Source organism: Antedon mediterranea, chromosome 3 (genome assembly GCF_964355755.1).
Source record: "Antedon mediterranea chromosome 3, ecAntMedi1.1, whole genome shotgun sequence".
NCBI classification, from domain to species: domain Eukaryota; kingdom Metazoa; phylum Echinodermata; class Crinoidea; order Comatulida; family Antedonidae; genus Antedon; species Antedon mediterranea.
In genome coordinates, this window is record NC_092672.1 from 13,209,989 (window position 1) to 13,226,818 (window position 16,830).

The window sequence follows — 16,830 nt, forward strand, 5'->3', positions numbered from 1 at the left end:
GTCCTTTTTGCATTGCAAATAATCGTGTCTCGCTACCAGATCTTGAATTAAAATGAGATAACAATATTATTATTCGTCTATCAAAGTGTATTAAAAACTTAGGTGTAATGTTTGATAGCTCTTTAAATCTTACTTGAATCTTACTTGAATCTTACTTGAATCTTCGGGCTCTTGATTAAGGCAAATGCCTTTTAAACGCCCTCCATTTCTTCTGTATTTATCTAGAATTGGTAGCAAAATTTATCTCCCATTGCTCTGTCTTTGTTTAGTTGATCCTTGAATGCATTTATGTTTTCTGCTTGTACTGTAGTGTGGTATAGATTGTTCCATGTGTTGACGATTCTACATGAAAAGGAGTGGCTTCTGATTTTCAGTCGGGCTCTTGGCTTTCTTAATTTGAATTGATGGCCCCTTGTTCTACTGTCCTCTCTAAAGTCAAAAAAGGTTTCGGCTTCAATATCATCCAAGCCCTTGATAATTTTAAACACTTGTATAATGTCCGCTCTCCTTCTTCTGTAATTTAGTGTAGGTAATCCAAGCTCTTTTAATCTCTGATCGTAAGATTTATCTCTTAACTTTTTGACAATTTTAGTGGCCCTACGCTGCACTCTTTCAAGCTTATCCAAATCACCTTTTAGGAGAGGGTACCATATACAGCTTGCGTATTCCAGATGAGGTCGAATTATACTTTTATAAAGGGGCAGGAACATATCCTTATCCATGTAAGCAAAAGATCGCCTTACCAATCCAATGAGTCTATTTGCTTTATTTACAGCTTCATTCGTATGTAGTGAAAATTTTAAAGACTGATCAAAAGTAACTCCAAGGTCCTTTTCAGTATTGGCATTTGGCAGATCCTCGTCACCTTCCTCTGTTGGCATAGTGAATTGCATTTGTGGATTTGAATTTCCATAATGTATTACTTTACATTTATTAATGTTGAATTTCAGCTGCCATTTTTTAGACCAATCGGATAATGCCTTGAGATCATTTTGAACAGTATCATTTCTGTTTTCATACACAACATTAAACATCTTAGTGTCATCTGCAAACATCCATACTTTAGATTTAACTGCATCAGGTAGGTCGTTTATGAAAATTATAAATAATAAAGGGCCTAACACGCTGCCTTGAGGGACTCCGCTTTTAACCGTAGACCATTCAGAAAATGCTGCGGCCACTCTAACTCTTTGTCTCCTCCCTGTCAAAAATTGATGTATCCATCTCAGTAGGTTTCCTTTTATTCCGTACGCTTCCAATTTTGTTATTAATCTCTGGTGGGGGATAGAATCGAATGCCTTACTAAAATCCAAATATACAGCATCAAAGTTTTCCCCCGCATCCAGCAATTTCATCCATTCTTCCATCACCTCCAGCAATTGTGTGACGCAAGATCTACCTTTCCGAAACCCATGCTGTGCTTTTATAATAAGGTTTCTATCATTTAGAAACTGTATAATTTTGTCTCTCACAATTGATTCCAAAAGTTTGCATACGACAGATGTCAAACTTACTGGCCTGTAGTTTCCGACCTCCGTCTTGTCCCCTTTCTTAAAAATTGGTACTACATTTGCACATTTCCAGCACTCCGGTAACTGTCCAGTCGATAGTGATTTGTTGTATATTGACGTCAATGGAGTTGCAACAATTTCTTTAAGTTCCTTCAGTACTCTTGGATGCACGTCATCTGGTCCAGCTGATTTATTTGAGTTCATCTGCTGAAGGCATGTAAGCACTTCCTCCTTTGTCACTTCAATTGACTCCAAATGGTCATCCACGTCAACTCTTGGTGTAACTTCTGGCAATGACTCGAGGTCTTCATTCGTGAATACACTTGTGAAAAATGCGTTGAAAATTTCCGCTTTATGCTGATTGTCATCAGCCATATTACCCTTTCCATTCTTCACCAATCCAATAGATTGAGTTGTTTTGGTTTTCTCTCTTACATATTTCCAGAAACTTTTAGGATTTGTTTTTACTTCATTGCATATTTTCCGCTCCAGTGCAATCTTTGCTGCCCTTTTTTCACCTGTTACTATATTTCTTGCCTTTTTGTAACTGTCATAATCCTTCTGTTGTCGAGACCTTGTAAACTTTTTCCATGCATTATGTTTCATTTTAATTTTCCTCTGAACGTCACCAGTCATCCAGATAGGTTTATTTTCTTTTTTTATGTTTGACTTGGGAATACAGATCTGAACAGCATTTCTTATTGATTTATTTAAAGCTTCACAGGCCTCTTCAACATTTGTATTTTCAAATTGGTAGTCCACCTCAGTAATCAGTTCTTTCATTTTAATATAGTCACCCTTGTTGAAATTTAGCTTATATTCCATTTTCTCTTGTATTTTAGTTACACAGTCATATGAAAACAAGATTGTTACGTGGTCGCTTTTTCCTAATGGTGGACCTATCTCAATTTCACTTATTTTGGTTTCATCCATGGTGATTACTAAGTCGAGTATGTTAGGTGTTTGACCATCTCGAAATCGTGTTGGTTGCTGTATACACTGGCATAGAAAATTATCTCTAAGGCATTCTATAAACCGATTACTTTTATGTGTTTCATTTTTATTTGTACTCCAAGAAATCCAATCAATTTCAGGAAAATTGAAATCTCCTAACATGATGAAATCAGAAATACCATTTAGTTCACTTGCTTTGTTGATAGCAGATAGTAACGCTTGATTATTTTCGTCAATACTGTTAGGACTTCTGTAAATACATCCGCATAATAGTTGTTGCCTTTTATTTATTTCAATTTTGATCCATAGTGCTTCCACAAAATTTAAATTCAGTAATTCGTTACAGATACTGGCATTCAGCTCTTCCTTCGCAAAAATAACCACACCTCTACCACTTCTGCCAGAATCAAATTTTGTGTATCCCTTGATGCTTAACTCAACTTCCAATATGTCTGTACAAGTTTTGTTATTTACTTCAGTTATTGCAACCACATCAGGTTTCCTTTGATTTATAATATCACGTAACTCACCCATTTTATTTCTCAGGGCATCTGCGTTTGTGTAAAGAAATTTCAACGACTTCTCATGAAAATCAACAATATCATCGTTTCTTAATCTAGATTTCTTCTGCTTTAATCCTTCTATAAAAGTTTTAAATTTTTTCTTGTCCTCTGAACATTTTTTTTTTCTTATAAATTTTTGTTTCACTTTTCTTTCTAAGTTAAAATAATTTTCTTCAAAACAAAAAGATTCTATATTTGAAAATTCTTTATGATGATGAACTAGGGCCTCGAAAACGATCAAACGCCAGTTCGCTATCCCGCTTCATAATTTTACCTCTTCTTATAACAAGATCAATCTCGCCGTTATCTTTCCTTGATCTTAGTTCCTGTCTTAACTCATAGTTCATTTGCCTCTCTTTTTTTGATCTATCAGGATTAATATATATGTTCTTTAGAAATGCGTGATCCGTGCTTCTAAGTTTTTTTGCATTTACCATCACTTCCCTTTTACTTTTCAGGCTATCCAAAGAAACTCTTGCCATTCTACACCCGTCTTCCGTGTATTTCCCAAGCCTGATCACTTCAGTTATTTCAACTCCCTCTATCTCTAGACACTCATTGAATAATTTCTCAATAGCAACCCTGTCTTCCTTCAGTCTCTGCTGAGAACTTTGGTTATCAGATTCAGGTAGATTTTCGATCACAATATTTAATTTACGAGATTCTCTATCTCTATATTCTTCAATGCCTTCCTGAACACTCTTTAATTTTCCCATCCATTAGATCGTAGCTCTCTTTTAATTCTATCAAATTATTTCTTGTGTCGACCTGGATTTTTTCAATGACTTCAATGTTTTTATTGGTTATTGATGCTCTAAGCGCCTGATCTTTTTGCGTTTTTTCCACAATATTTAATCTCGCATTCATATTTTCCTGCAATTCATTTATCTCCGCAATTTTCTTCAACAAAGGTAACTGTACAAGGCATGTATCACATGACCATAAAAAATTCTTTATTTCGCCGTCGGAGAGGAGAGCATACATTTTATTTGAGAGTTTTGAACATTTCAGGCAGAAACACCTCTTACAAATGTCACAATTTACGCCCTTATCCTTTTCGCCTATGATGGTTTTACAGATAGCACAAGCTCCCTCAACTGACTGTGGAGTTGCTTCCTGTTCAGGTTGGCTAGGCCTAGGCCTAGCATCTGCAGGCCTAAATCTAGGTTCCAGTTCCATATCCTTTCTATCCCTTGCCTTCCCTCTAGTAGTAGGCCTACCTTCAGCCATGGTTGTTAAGTTCAAGGAACACTAGGCCTAGCCCCTACACCCTGCTTCCAGGACTCTATGCTCCTCTGTATGGATACTGTAGGCTTCACATGGGTCCAGTTGACTTACCCCGACTTAGCAAAGACGCTTCCAGAATATCGAAAAATATATCCTTTTTGATACAAATTTCTTGGTACTAGTACTTATTATCAATTAATATATCATATCATCCACTTTGAAGAACAATTTAAATCCCGGTTTCAAAGATTTTAGCAGATTTAATTCATGAGGTTCAGAGCAAAATAAAACTACATGTTGCATTATCGAATAGCGCCACCAAAAATGTCCTCTAAAGTAAATGCTTTATGAAAGTCATTGAATAACCAACTCCGTAAGTGGCACATACTTCAATATATTTCTAAGGATGCAAGCCCCAATGCCGTCAGGGGACTGATCCTGTCCCGCCTTGACTACGCTAACTCGCTCTTGCTTGGTGCCCTCGAAGTTGATCCTAAACGATTACAGCGATTGCAGAACAAGACTGGTCGTTGCGTGTGGACGGGTGTGTTATTAAAAGATCTCCATTGGCTTCATATAAAAAAAAAGAATTTTGTACAGAAATATTGTTTTTGTTTATAAATGTATTTACTCTGTTGTTCCTTTGTACCTTTTTGATTTAATTACGTTTAACCGTGATCAGCTTTCATTTAATTACTAATGTCGACTTCACTCCTCCAATGATCCCACCCGACTTTTCGTTCCACGATCTAATCGGAAAGCTGGTGACGGTGTTTTTTCTGTCACCGCTCTACGGATCTGTAACACGCTACCTGTCGATTTGAGAGGAGCGATTTCGGCATTCTTGTCTTCAGTTAAAATAAATAATAAATATAAATAACTTTTTAATTATGTATAGAATGTATACTGGGAATGTATGGTCCGAACTGCGCATGTGTGTGTCATTGTCCGACAAATGTGTGCGATAGACATAAAGGTTGTGCCGAGGATTCTGAGTGTTATCTGGGTTATGCAGGAAAGACATGTCTAGGTGAGTGTAACATCAGTCAACGATCGTTACTTTTCTATCTATTCAAATGTATTTATGATTGTTAATTTCAAAACAATTAAACTTGTTTAATATTTTACAAATCAGAACACCTCTCCTGTCCACCTGGTATGTTCGGTGAATTTTGTCAATATACTTGTCACTGTGAGAGTAAAAAAACAGACATAATAGCAGGCTGTGACAAACATACTGGAGAATGTTTAAATGACGCCAGCTGTGCTAGTGGATGGGCTGCGTCTGATTGTCAAATAGGTGAATTAGTTTATATTCAATAAATCGTATAAGATTTTTTTATTTGTAGTTCGATCATCAATTAAAACAAATAAGCAATGCTCATATGCATACATTTTAATATATTATTTACTCACTAAATATTAATAGTATAAATAAATTTGATCCGAATTTCATTTTTTTCTTACACGATTTTATCGTTGAACAGTCGTCGTTATGTAACACAATATGCTTTAAAACATTCAGACTTTATCATTATCAGCTTTGCCAATTCTCAAACGTAACCCAACTACAAGTGTTACAGAAAACAGTATAACTATAAGCTGGGAACCATGGACGAGTAGTATTGACTACGGAACCGGACCCGTCACAAAATACCAAGTAATCTATCGGACACCACCGAACTCTGGATTTCCTTTTATATTATGGCGGGAAGTAAATGTGGACGATTTAATGCGAGTGGACATTGATGATTTAGAACCAAGAACTAACTATGAAATAAGAATTATTTTACATAGGCAGATTGATGGAGAGAATTATACATCAATTGGCTCAAGTAAAATAGTTGTTACCTCAGGAGAAGGTAAGAAAGATATACTAACTCATTTGCAAGATATATTTTATTACCGTTTTTATACAAGTGATATTATAGTCAAGTCAAGTCAAGTATAATCTTTATTCGTTCCCACAAGGAGAAAATTACATTGCTCGTCTTCAAATACATCATAATTACAATATATAAAATAACATGACAATACAACAATACCAATATTAAAAACTCACAACAAGAACATACATATTATTTCATGGTGCTCATCTACCTGTTGGCAGAAAGGAGAAAAGTTATCGGTTTGTCTCAGCAGCCGCGGATCTTCCACTGCGAACACTCCTGAGACTGCCTAAATCGGAATTAACTTTCATCCCTCAACACCATCCCAAAAAGCCTGTCCAGGTTCTCGCAATAAACTTAATCCACCGACTGCTGACACAAACCATACATCCTCTCAACCCTTCTTACCACACGATCAATTCTACCCTTATCTCCCTCTGTAACATTTCCATCCCACCCTGCAATACAATATTTCCAAACCCCAACAATAATAGACTGATAGAATGTAATCAAAATATTATTATTTACACTGAACTTGTTTTATTACTACGGAAAGTAACATATTTTGGTTATTTTCAGACAAAATCATGGATTTTACATTTTATTGTGCCACACCACGAATTGACGTTGATGATAATACGATGTCTACGTTTATTGGCGGATATAGTGGCAGTGATCATCAAACAAATGATATACAAATCGGAAAAATTGTAACTGAAATTGGAGAAGATTTTCTCGGTCGTGAAATAACATGGAACGATGGATCCAAAGTAGGAGTGATATTGGGCAATGAAACCATGTTTCCAGCTGGAACTCGTGTCCAAATAGTAACTCCGGAAAACTTCAATGCATTGCGTGTGTTTATTGACTCTGCCAGTGGCGTTAATAAACTGGGAGCATTTTACGCAAAAGCTAATAAATTACGAATGTGTAGTTATATATCTAGCGAAATTGTGTCAATCATCTTAAGTAAACATGGTAAGTTTTTGAAAAATCTTTCCACGGTAAGAGAATTGAATGATTATGACGTTGGTGGGACACAAGGTGCACATTAGCGACCATACTATAATTATTTACATATTGTATATAATGATAGGTCTATATGAAAGAATGCAAAAGACCAAATGTGTTTTAATGTTTATCTATTTATTACCATCAATATACCATTGGAAAAAAGTGTATCCAGTCAAAGCAGTCATCAATTCAATTTTGGTCTTCATCAAATACAGCATGTTGAATTTGTAATAATATAATTTAGAATTATAATAAATTATTATTAATAGTTTCTTGTATACGGAGTATTATAAAATATGGTTATTGTTTAGATTTTACTTTGTGATACTGTTCAGTCATTACTTAATGTTAATTATAATGTTGTAGCATCAGTAACGTCTGTTAAAAGAACTTGGACAACCGGTACAGGAGAACGTGTAATGATGGACATGGTTGCTGACAACTCGACAGATAAATGGTGGCGCCACAACGGCATTACTCTTAACGAATGGAACAACAGTATTTTCATCCAAATAGATGTAGTAAGAAAACAAGATGCTGGAATATACGAATGCTTACCTAGCGAAAATTGGAAGAATGGCAATAAAGGAATTACAAACCTAATTGTCAGAGGTAAAACGAATTCTTTACTTTAAACAATATGATGCTTAACGACTTGTAAAAATTGATTTTAAAGTCGTGATACTTTATTTTCACACCAGACTGTCCACTTCGTAAATGGGGACCACCTGATTGTTTACGCAACTGTCCAATTTGTTATAATGGCGGAGTTTGTGATGACATAACAGGATCATGTGTGTGTACTGTCGGTTTTCGCGGTATCAATTGTGAAACAGGTCTGTGAAGTTTAATTATTTTATCTTTAATTCATTATCTAGGCCTATAAACACATTTACGTAAGGGCAAAATTTGGTAAATCTCGTCTAACTTTTAGAATTTTTACTCAATTATATAGAAAGTTGATACCTTTCAGTACTGATTTTTAACACATAACAAAAACCGGTACACAAATTAACTTTAGTTAGATAATTAATTATTGCCTATTAAAACGAATTTAGGTTAAACGATTTGCCTCGAATATGAGGATGCTTCACTTCAGGCTCCGTATCTCTCAATAATTGTTTTTAATTTCTGATTCTCGGCACACAACTCGATTACAAAATCGTAATGGTAAACTATTAAAACAAGTGATAAGAAATACTATTTTACTTTTAAAACATAGGCCTTTTCAGAGATTTTAACAACGTAGTAATAAAGATATAGACGAACTGATTAAGATTTAAGATTTAAGAGGTAAACAATAGGTATTTTTTTAAAGGCTAGCGTATTCGATTACTAAATGTTTCATTGTGTTTTATGTGGTACTTATTAACTTATAATGTATATGTACACAAAATACAATCAACTTTAGTACTGCAGTTTACACCATCCAATTCTCGTAGCTAAATTTTAAATTTGTTCTCAAGTCAAGATCAATTATTTCATTTGGTACTGTACAAAATTATTCTTTTAATTTTTTTTTTCCGCGGAACAAAATTCTATTAAGGGGAAAAATTCGTTTTTTTTTCTCGCAAAACACCTATTAAAAAAGGAAACAATTTCGTTTTTTGGTTAGTGTCTGAATGCAGGGACACTCTTATAACAAGCCCATATACATGGCTGCAGTCGCGTGCTCAAGTTAGTGTTTACCGACCGACCGTCACGCGACTAATAAGAACAAAGGTGTCCTTTTAATAGGGATTATACTGTTTCGAGAACCATCTGTGAACACGACCTAGACGGTACGCGACCAAAGTCTATTAGTAATTGTCTGTATAAATTCATAAGGATATGTATGTACATATATTATAAATAAAACAAAACAATAAAGCCATCAACATGTTTGTCTGTATCTATATTAAGCCGTTTTGCCAACTTCAGTAACAATTATTATTAGGCCTACTAGATGGTACGCTCGCTTCGCTCGCGTACCATCTAGGTCGTGCCCACAGATGGTTCTCGAATACACAGTAATTTCAGCGTAACAAAACTGGCGATTTCAAATGTACGTACCGTAGGACTATAATACATTGTCGTTTACAGAAACGAATAAATAGACAAGATGGAGAAACTTATCAAAATGAGTCCAAATTTTTGATTTGGACTCATTTAAAGAAACCCAATTTGTGTTTTGTATGTAACATTAGGATTGAGGGATGGGAAAACGGATAGGTACAAAGAGGAACACTTTTTAAATATATTCTTTATTCACTCAGTAACGAAATATTTTTTTCATGTTTTATAGGCCTATAAATAATATACCTCTAAATACAGTAAAACATTTGCGATTTAATACTTTGTTAAAACTGTCACTGTCATAATCGATTGAAATATTAAAGTACATGTCACGATACACCACTACGACGTTTATATTTTTGGTAATTATTAATTAATACAAACGTTGAGAAGGAACTGTCAGTATAAAGTTTATTTGTATATAATAATGTGTTTATATATCTAACAGTAGAGCCTATCCACAATCTCAGTAATAAAGTATATTTGTATATATTTTTATGTTACATCTAACAGTACGAACATTCACAGTAAGAAATGTTCGATTCAAATGAGGACCAAAAATAGTTAATAGGTATTTACAGTATTTTCAAAGTATTGCAAATTTATTCTCAAAGGGCCCATAAATTTACATACCGTATATGTTAAACCAAGGGCTCATAAATTTACCTACTTGTGTTAAACCAAACTCTGGCAGACTGAGAGATTGGGATGTTCCATTCATCGCAAATCAATACATTTGTATAATCGTATATTAAATCTATCAAAATAGTATTTTTTTAAAGAAAATCGGCCTGTCTTCAACATTATGATGGTGTACTCTAGCTGTTCAACTGGTTTTCAGCTATTAAAAACAATTATCGTAGGAGGAGATAGGAAAATGCGAAGCCTCCTCGCATTTTTGTGGCGGGTATTTTTCAAGATGGACATCCATTAGACAGTGTATACCACGATTGGAAAACACCCCTATTTGGAGCAAATCGTTGAACCTAAATTCGTTTTATCTAACTTAATTTAATTAGTAAACAGGGTTACATCAGGTGGTTAAAATCAGTACCGAAAGTACGAACCAACTCTATATACCATCGAGTACAAATTCTAAAAGTAAGGCGCGATTTACCGAATTTTGCCCTTACGTAAATTTATATATAGATTATTATAGGGTAGTAGGACTAGCTTATATTTAGGAAATGGTAACCTGTCTTATTTTTCATTACTCTTTATTCGCAATATAGCATGTGGTTCACAATTATTTGGAAGGAATTGTGATATATATTGTTCAAAACATAGGGTTAACTCGTGTATGGGCAACATGATGTGTCCACCATCACCACAGGGATGTTCTTGCACTGATGGATATACTGGTCCGGACTGTATTCAAGGTATGATACGTCAAGAAGATATCTAACCATTTAAAATATCATTATGAAACTGCCTTATTTCTCAACATAATATTATATAGCGAAAATAAAATGACAGTTTAATTATGTTAAAGAAAATTCAATGTTAATGCTGTGTTATACATTAGTACACTTTTAATAAGTAGGCCTACATTTATAATGCTATACATTTAATTTTAATATGATTGATTTACATGTACTTTAAGGAAGTTATTTTGATGAGTATTTATCAGTTGTCTTTTTAAGGAAGGTGATTATCGATGTCATGTTATTTTGTAGTTTTAATAAAGTTGAAAAAAAAAACAAAAAAAAAAACAAGATTTCACTTATAAAATAACCTAATAATTTGTTAAATTTAATTAGAAGTTCATTGGCTGACAGCTAATTTCAACATTAAAAAAAAAAATTTACAGTTTTTTCAGGTAAATAAATTTTGTTTCCTTCCAATTTTTTTATCAAAGTTGATAACTTCTATGTGGCATTAAAATTGCATATTCAACAACAACAATATGTAATTTTTTTTTCAGGGAGACAATACATCTTTAATGTATTGCAATTAATCTATCTCTTATTTATACTTATAGATCCAACATTACCGATTATGTAATAGATTGTACTGTTTTCATATAGCTTTTATTTGGTTATGTTAAATTATTCTGTTCTTTAAATTATTGTTATCTTGTTTATGTAAGTATTTTGAAATGGAATAAATAAAAAGTAAATTATTAGTTATATATAAATGCAATTTACAGAATGTTCTCCTGGGATGTATGGGTCTGATTGTCAGCAGAGGTGCCAGTGTGACGTCAGTCATTGTGATCGAAAGTCAGGTTGTAATGGAACATGTTACGAAGGATATGCTGGACCTCAATGCCAAGGTAATAAACTTATCGAAGAAGGGAACATTCCATAATTATCTGTCGAGTACGATCCTATTTTCTGGATAATCTTTATTTATCAAAATATATGATTCAAGTTGTTTAGTTGGTTTAGACTAGAACAAATGTCTCTATTTTAAAAGCGATTTTAGTGGACGTTCTGCGTATACCAATTGCCCTTCTTTCCAAGACATAGTTTTTTAAATTTCATACGCATCCAACAGCGATCGGTGACTCGCCAATTACAGGATGGATAAACTATTTAATACTTGATTGTGCTAATAAACTAAGTTTTATTTGAGGCTTAGGGAGAGTGAAGTTGAAAGAGTCGTCAGTTACATCCTTGGAACTAGGTCAGCATTGAACTCCGGACCTTGACATTGGAAGGCAAACACGTTAACCACCAAGCCAGAGCTCCACTACAAATAAAAATTTACCACAATTAAACATTCTACCATTTAAAATGTAAATTTGACATTTTTTTTTCAGTATTAGTGCATGATCGTACTTGTTCCAATGGTCACTTTGGTGCCTTATGTAACTATCCTTGTCACTGCCAAGACTCATCAAATTGTCATCGTAATGGAAGCTGTGATAATGGATGTGCTGCCGAATGGACAGGGGCCGACTGCAGTATCGGTATGTTTTTGTTTTAAAATTAATTTTAGGCAGAAGAATAATGTGCCATCGAGACAAATAAACAATATTAAGGTTAGGTTTGCGATATATCATGTCCTAAAGAAAATAATGTATTGAGAATGCCTACTTTACCATTTTAAATAGTATATTTGTAGTATTTAATGCAGTAATACCTGAATTGGTTGAAGATGTAATTACCAATTTTACTTAATCATAATACAACTTTTAAGTCATCAGATAGAGACAGATGAACAGAGTAGGTTTACCTACTGCTATACGATGTTAATAAATTACTTTTCCGTAAAGGGAATAGTCTTATACATATTAAAATAATCAAGTACATTAATTGTGTGTACATTAATATAGCTCTGCCGTATATGAGGAAATTAAACGTGACAAATATACAAGCAACCAGTATAGATGTGTCTCATTTATGGGTATTTGGCGAAGACTTTGGAACTGGACCCGCTACTGCTTATACATTATGTTACCGCAGCACCAACGATTGGCTTTGTCAGAAAACAATACAAAGTCTGTCAACAATCAATGGCTTAATACCAAACACAACACTTGAAATAAAGGTTCAAGTTTTCAAAAAGATTGGTTATGATGACATTGGAGGTCCTATGAAAACAGTTACAAGAATCAGAACTATTTGTCTCGGTAAGTTCTAAACTTGATCAATTAGTTTAATTTGTCTATTTTTACTCTATAGTTCACTATGTCGGTCGGTCTGTCGGTCGGTCTGTCTGTCGGTCTGTCGGTCTGTCTGTCTGTCTGTCGGTCCGGTATCACTATGCGTTTTATCGCTTTCTGACCTTATCTTGATATCAGTTTAATCTAGCTAAGTCAATTTTTCACAGTATATTCCTTATGACCAGGAATCGTTGTGGTTATGTTTTCACGGTGCCCAATAAAAAATTACGCGGTCTACGCACGATCTAACGAAATCACGTTTGTAATCATATCTTCACAACCATGAATCACAATTAAATAAAATTTGGTACTCATAAATTTCAGGGCATAAATCATCATATGGCAATACAATTACGTGCGTAGCGCATGTAACGCATGCGTACGCGCGCTTAAAATTTTCAAAATTTATTTTCGATGAAATAAGAGTACGTTTCAGGCAAATTTAAGCGTTTACAAAATTGCCATGAGTGCGCAGATTTTTGTGCGCACTGCGCGTTAAATGTTATTGCGCACTCTTTTTGCCCGATTTCTGTTTTCTTGACTTACTTTTCAACTCGAAATTACGTTATACGAGCACGTCAAAAGTGACAGGCTACGCACGTGTAAATTTAAAAAATATAAATGTTTTTAAACATTTCAACATTTTTAAACAGGTTCAGTAATTTCGGTCAGTTGGTAGGTTGGTCGGTCGGTCTGTCTGTCGGTCTGTCTGTCGGTCTGTCGGTCGGTCTGTCGGTCCGGTATCACTATGCATTGTAGCACGCGACTTAATGGCTGTTGGCCTTGTTTATTATAGTTTAAAAATAAAAATAAACTCTATCCAACTCTAATCTAAGCAATATAATCTCATTTCCTTTATAAATATCTTTTTACAAAATCAGTTCTGACCCTTTTGGTGACGACAATATTGTCATTGAAACTGAATGTGGTAGAATAATAATTGAAAATTTTATATACAATACTGATTTATTCATAATTTTATCTTTTTTTATTCATTTTGATTTTTCATTTTCATTGTAAAAACCTGTACAACCAATAGTGGAATTAGAATTACATGTACAATATATAATATATATATTATATTGGTTGAACAAAACATTTACGCAAAATATGACAGGGAGTATATCATAACTGTAATTTTAGTACAATTTAATACAAAATGAAAATATAGAATATAATAGAGCACTGGAAGGTAAGATTTACTAAGATGAATTATCAATTACAGAACCTCTTGATTCGCCAAAGGTAGAAACATTGTCAACCAACAAGGACACTATTGTAGTAAAATGGAAGGTGGGCATTTTCAATGTATTTTTTAATTACCTTATTGTTGTTGTACCTTAATAAAACATCCATTTTTTGAGCTAATGTATTGTTTTATCTGTCTTAAAATTTGCCAGTCACAAGTATATAGACAGTATCGAATTTTGATCGATAAACTTTTATGTGTTAATAATAATGTAAACGACATTTTACTGTAGTTATGTTTACTTTTCTCCAAGGCTGTAGATTTCAATCCTACGCGGTTGCAGTGTGACAGTTTATTACATTACGACGTTGGTTACCAAACTGGGATTAAAGACGCTTGGGAAACATTTCAAGTTAATTATGATCAGACCGAAGCAACTATTAACTTTTTAGATTATGACATGGTATATCAAGTTAGAGTTAGGGCAGTGAATACAGCAGGAATTACAGGACCATGGAGTGAAATATGGACAATTAAAATTCCAGAAAATAAAACAGGTCAGGTTTCGTTCTTTGTAATTGACAATTACCCAGACTCTATAGACTCAGCATCAGTGCGCTTAGCAGTAAAAAATAAATAAATAAATAAATAAAAATAAAATACCAGGAAATTTCAAACAATAGTAAACAAAATTATAAAATAGCTGTGTTTGTTACTCTTGTCTTTTTTCGATACTTTTTTCCATCTACTAACACTCATCTACTAGGCCTAAGTAAACTAATTGTTTATACATTTACTCTCATCTACTAGGGTAAACTATTTATTTATATATTTACTTTCATCTATTAAATACACGATTTGTTTATACATTATTTTACTCTCATCTACTAAATAAACTAATTGTTTATACATATTCTCTCATCTACTTAATACAGTATAAGAATACATTGACTTTCATCTATTAAATAATCGAATTGTTAATAAATTTTCTTATTTAGGATCAAAGATAGCTATATATGTGCTCTCATCAGTGGTCGCATTGTTAGTTATTTCTACCGTTGTGGTTCTTGACAAATTGAGGTATGTGTCGAATGACCCTGGTTAGACCTATATTGCAATTAAGTGTATTCATTTGAATAATCAACTGAAACTTACAACATTTCATCTCTCATCAGTGACGCCATAACAGTATTTAAACCTTTATCATTGAGTAATAACTATGCTTACTAATTCCTATTTCAGACGAATTAAACGCCAGGTTAACGGATATAAAAAGGATTCTGGAAACTTTCAGATTAACACAATATCAAAGCCGTCACAAAATTACCAAGACGACAGTTACACTTCACTGCAAAAAGAAGCGTGTTGTTTGGTAGAATCTCCGAACAATACCTACGAACAAGAAACCCCAAAAGACGAGATATTTTATTTGAACGTTACCAATTTATCCCAAAATAAACAAACAGAAGACGCCATAGCCGATACTGATACAACGTATGATGAAATCTTTGTTGGCGGTTTAGAGAAGGAAAGAGGAACTGATGCACGAAAAAAACCTCCGGTGCCTAAGAAACCAACACTAACGAATGACAAAGAATAACACGATTTGTAGGCCTATAACACATGAAAAAACGTTATGCATTCTGCTTTATGCAGTAAATATGTCATAAATATGGCGACATAGTTGTTTTTTAAATATAATTACTTGTGTACAAGTATTTAGTAAATTGATTGATTGAGTGTGTTTTAGTTTAATAATAATAGGTAAAATAAAATATATGCTAATTCTGAAATACTATATTATAAATGATTTGTTTTCTCTTTTGTTGCAATCACAACAAACATCATGAAAATAATGCACATTCAAATTTAAATGGATGAGCTAATTATGTAATATTGTATTACTTGTTATAAGTGTTTGTGAATACAGTTATATAAACCATTATTTTAGATGCATATCAAACTACAGTATTAGGTTTCTATCTCAACTTTTCTACATATCATATTAATGTAAGTATAAGTATTAGTAAGGTATTATATCATTTTTTCTTTTACACATTATATTAATGTCTCTTCATAGCTTTTTAAATAAATATGTTAAATAAGTGGTTACTCTTCGTTAGGTTGTCATTAATTTATGTAATAATGTAATGCATTACAGTATAAGTACGTAAGAATTGTGTGTGTACCAAACTATAACTCCTTAACATTATCTGCAGTCACGCTAATTTTGATTTTGAATTAATTTCGTATAATGTGTTACATGCATGCATACAATATACAGTAGGCAACACGGCAGATTTATGTGAACTGATACTGTATGAATGAGGAAAAGAATCATTTTACTCTTGCCTGCTTTAACTAAGCATATTTTTTAATTCTTAAAATGTTCTTTTTTTATGAATTAAAGATAACAAAATCTTCCTCTCATATCTGTTAATATAATTCAAAAAACTGTATAAAAATAATTTGTTGTACAACTGATCGAAATACATATACACATATTTAAATTTAAGGTTGCTAAACTCTCGAGCTTTGACCTTGTTGGTTATCATTAAAATGTGTACGTTTGATATGTTTTGTTCTTTTAATTGTTTATCATAATATGGAAAATAAAACTGAAACTGACATTTTTAGCAGATGTCTGCTGTGATTGTATGTTTCTGTTGTCTGGATACTTCCTGGTATCAATCAATCAATCAATCGTTCGATTTATATAGCGCCATTCCAACATTCATTGCTCATGGCGCTGTAGAAAAAATCAGTATGGTATGGTGCAGGGGCGGTAAAGAATTTACAAAGTTACAAAGCCACACGG

General features: G+C 33.4%; 1 protein-coding gene across 1 annotated transcript; it reads left to right on the top strand.

Moving 5' to 3' along the window:
• Nucleotides 1–7,070: 7,070 nt before the first annotated feature.
• On the top strand, nucleotides 7,071–16,648 carry LOC140044058 (uncharacterized). The gene is made up of 11 exons (XM_072088538.1): nucleotides 7,071–7,122; nucleotides 7,525–7,770; nucleotides 7,860–7,994; nucleotides 10,446–10,592; nucleotides 11,363–11,488; nucleotides 11,978–12,127; nucleotides 12,494–12,790; nucleotides 14,049–14,116; nucleotides 14,326–14,569; nucleotides 15,011–15,092; nucleotides 15,255–16,648. Exons 1-11 carry the CDS (start codon nucleotides 7,071–7,073, stop codon nucleotides 15,610–15,612), a joined length of 1,905 nt encoding a protein of 634 aa, XP_071944639.1. The 3' UTR covers nucleotides 15,613–16,648.
• Nucleotides 16,649–16,830: the final 182 nt, after the last annotated feature.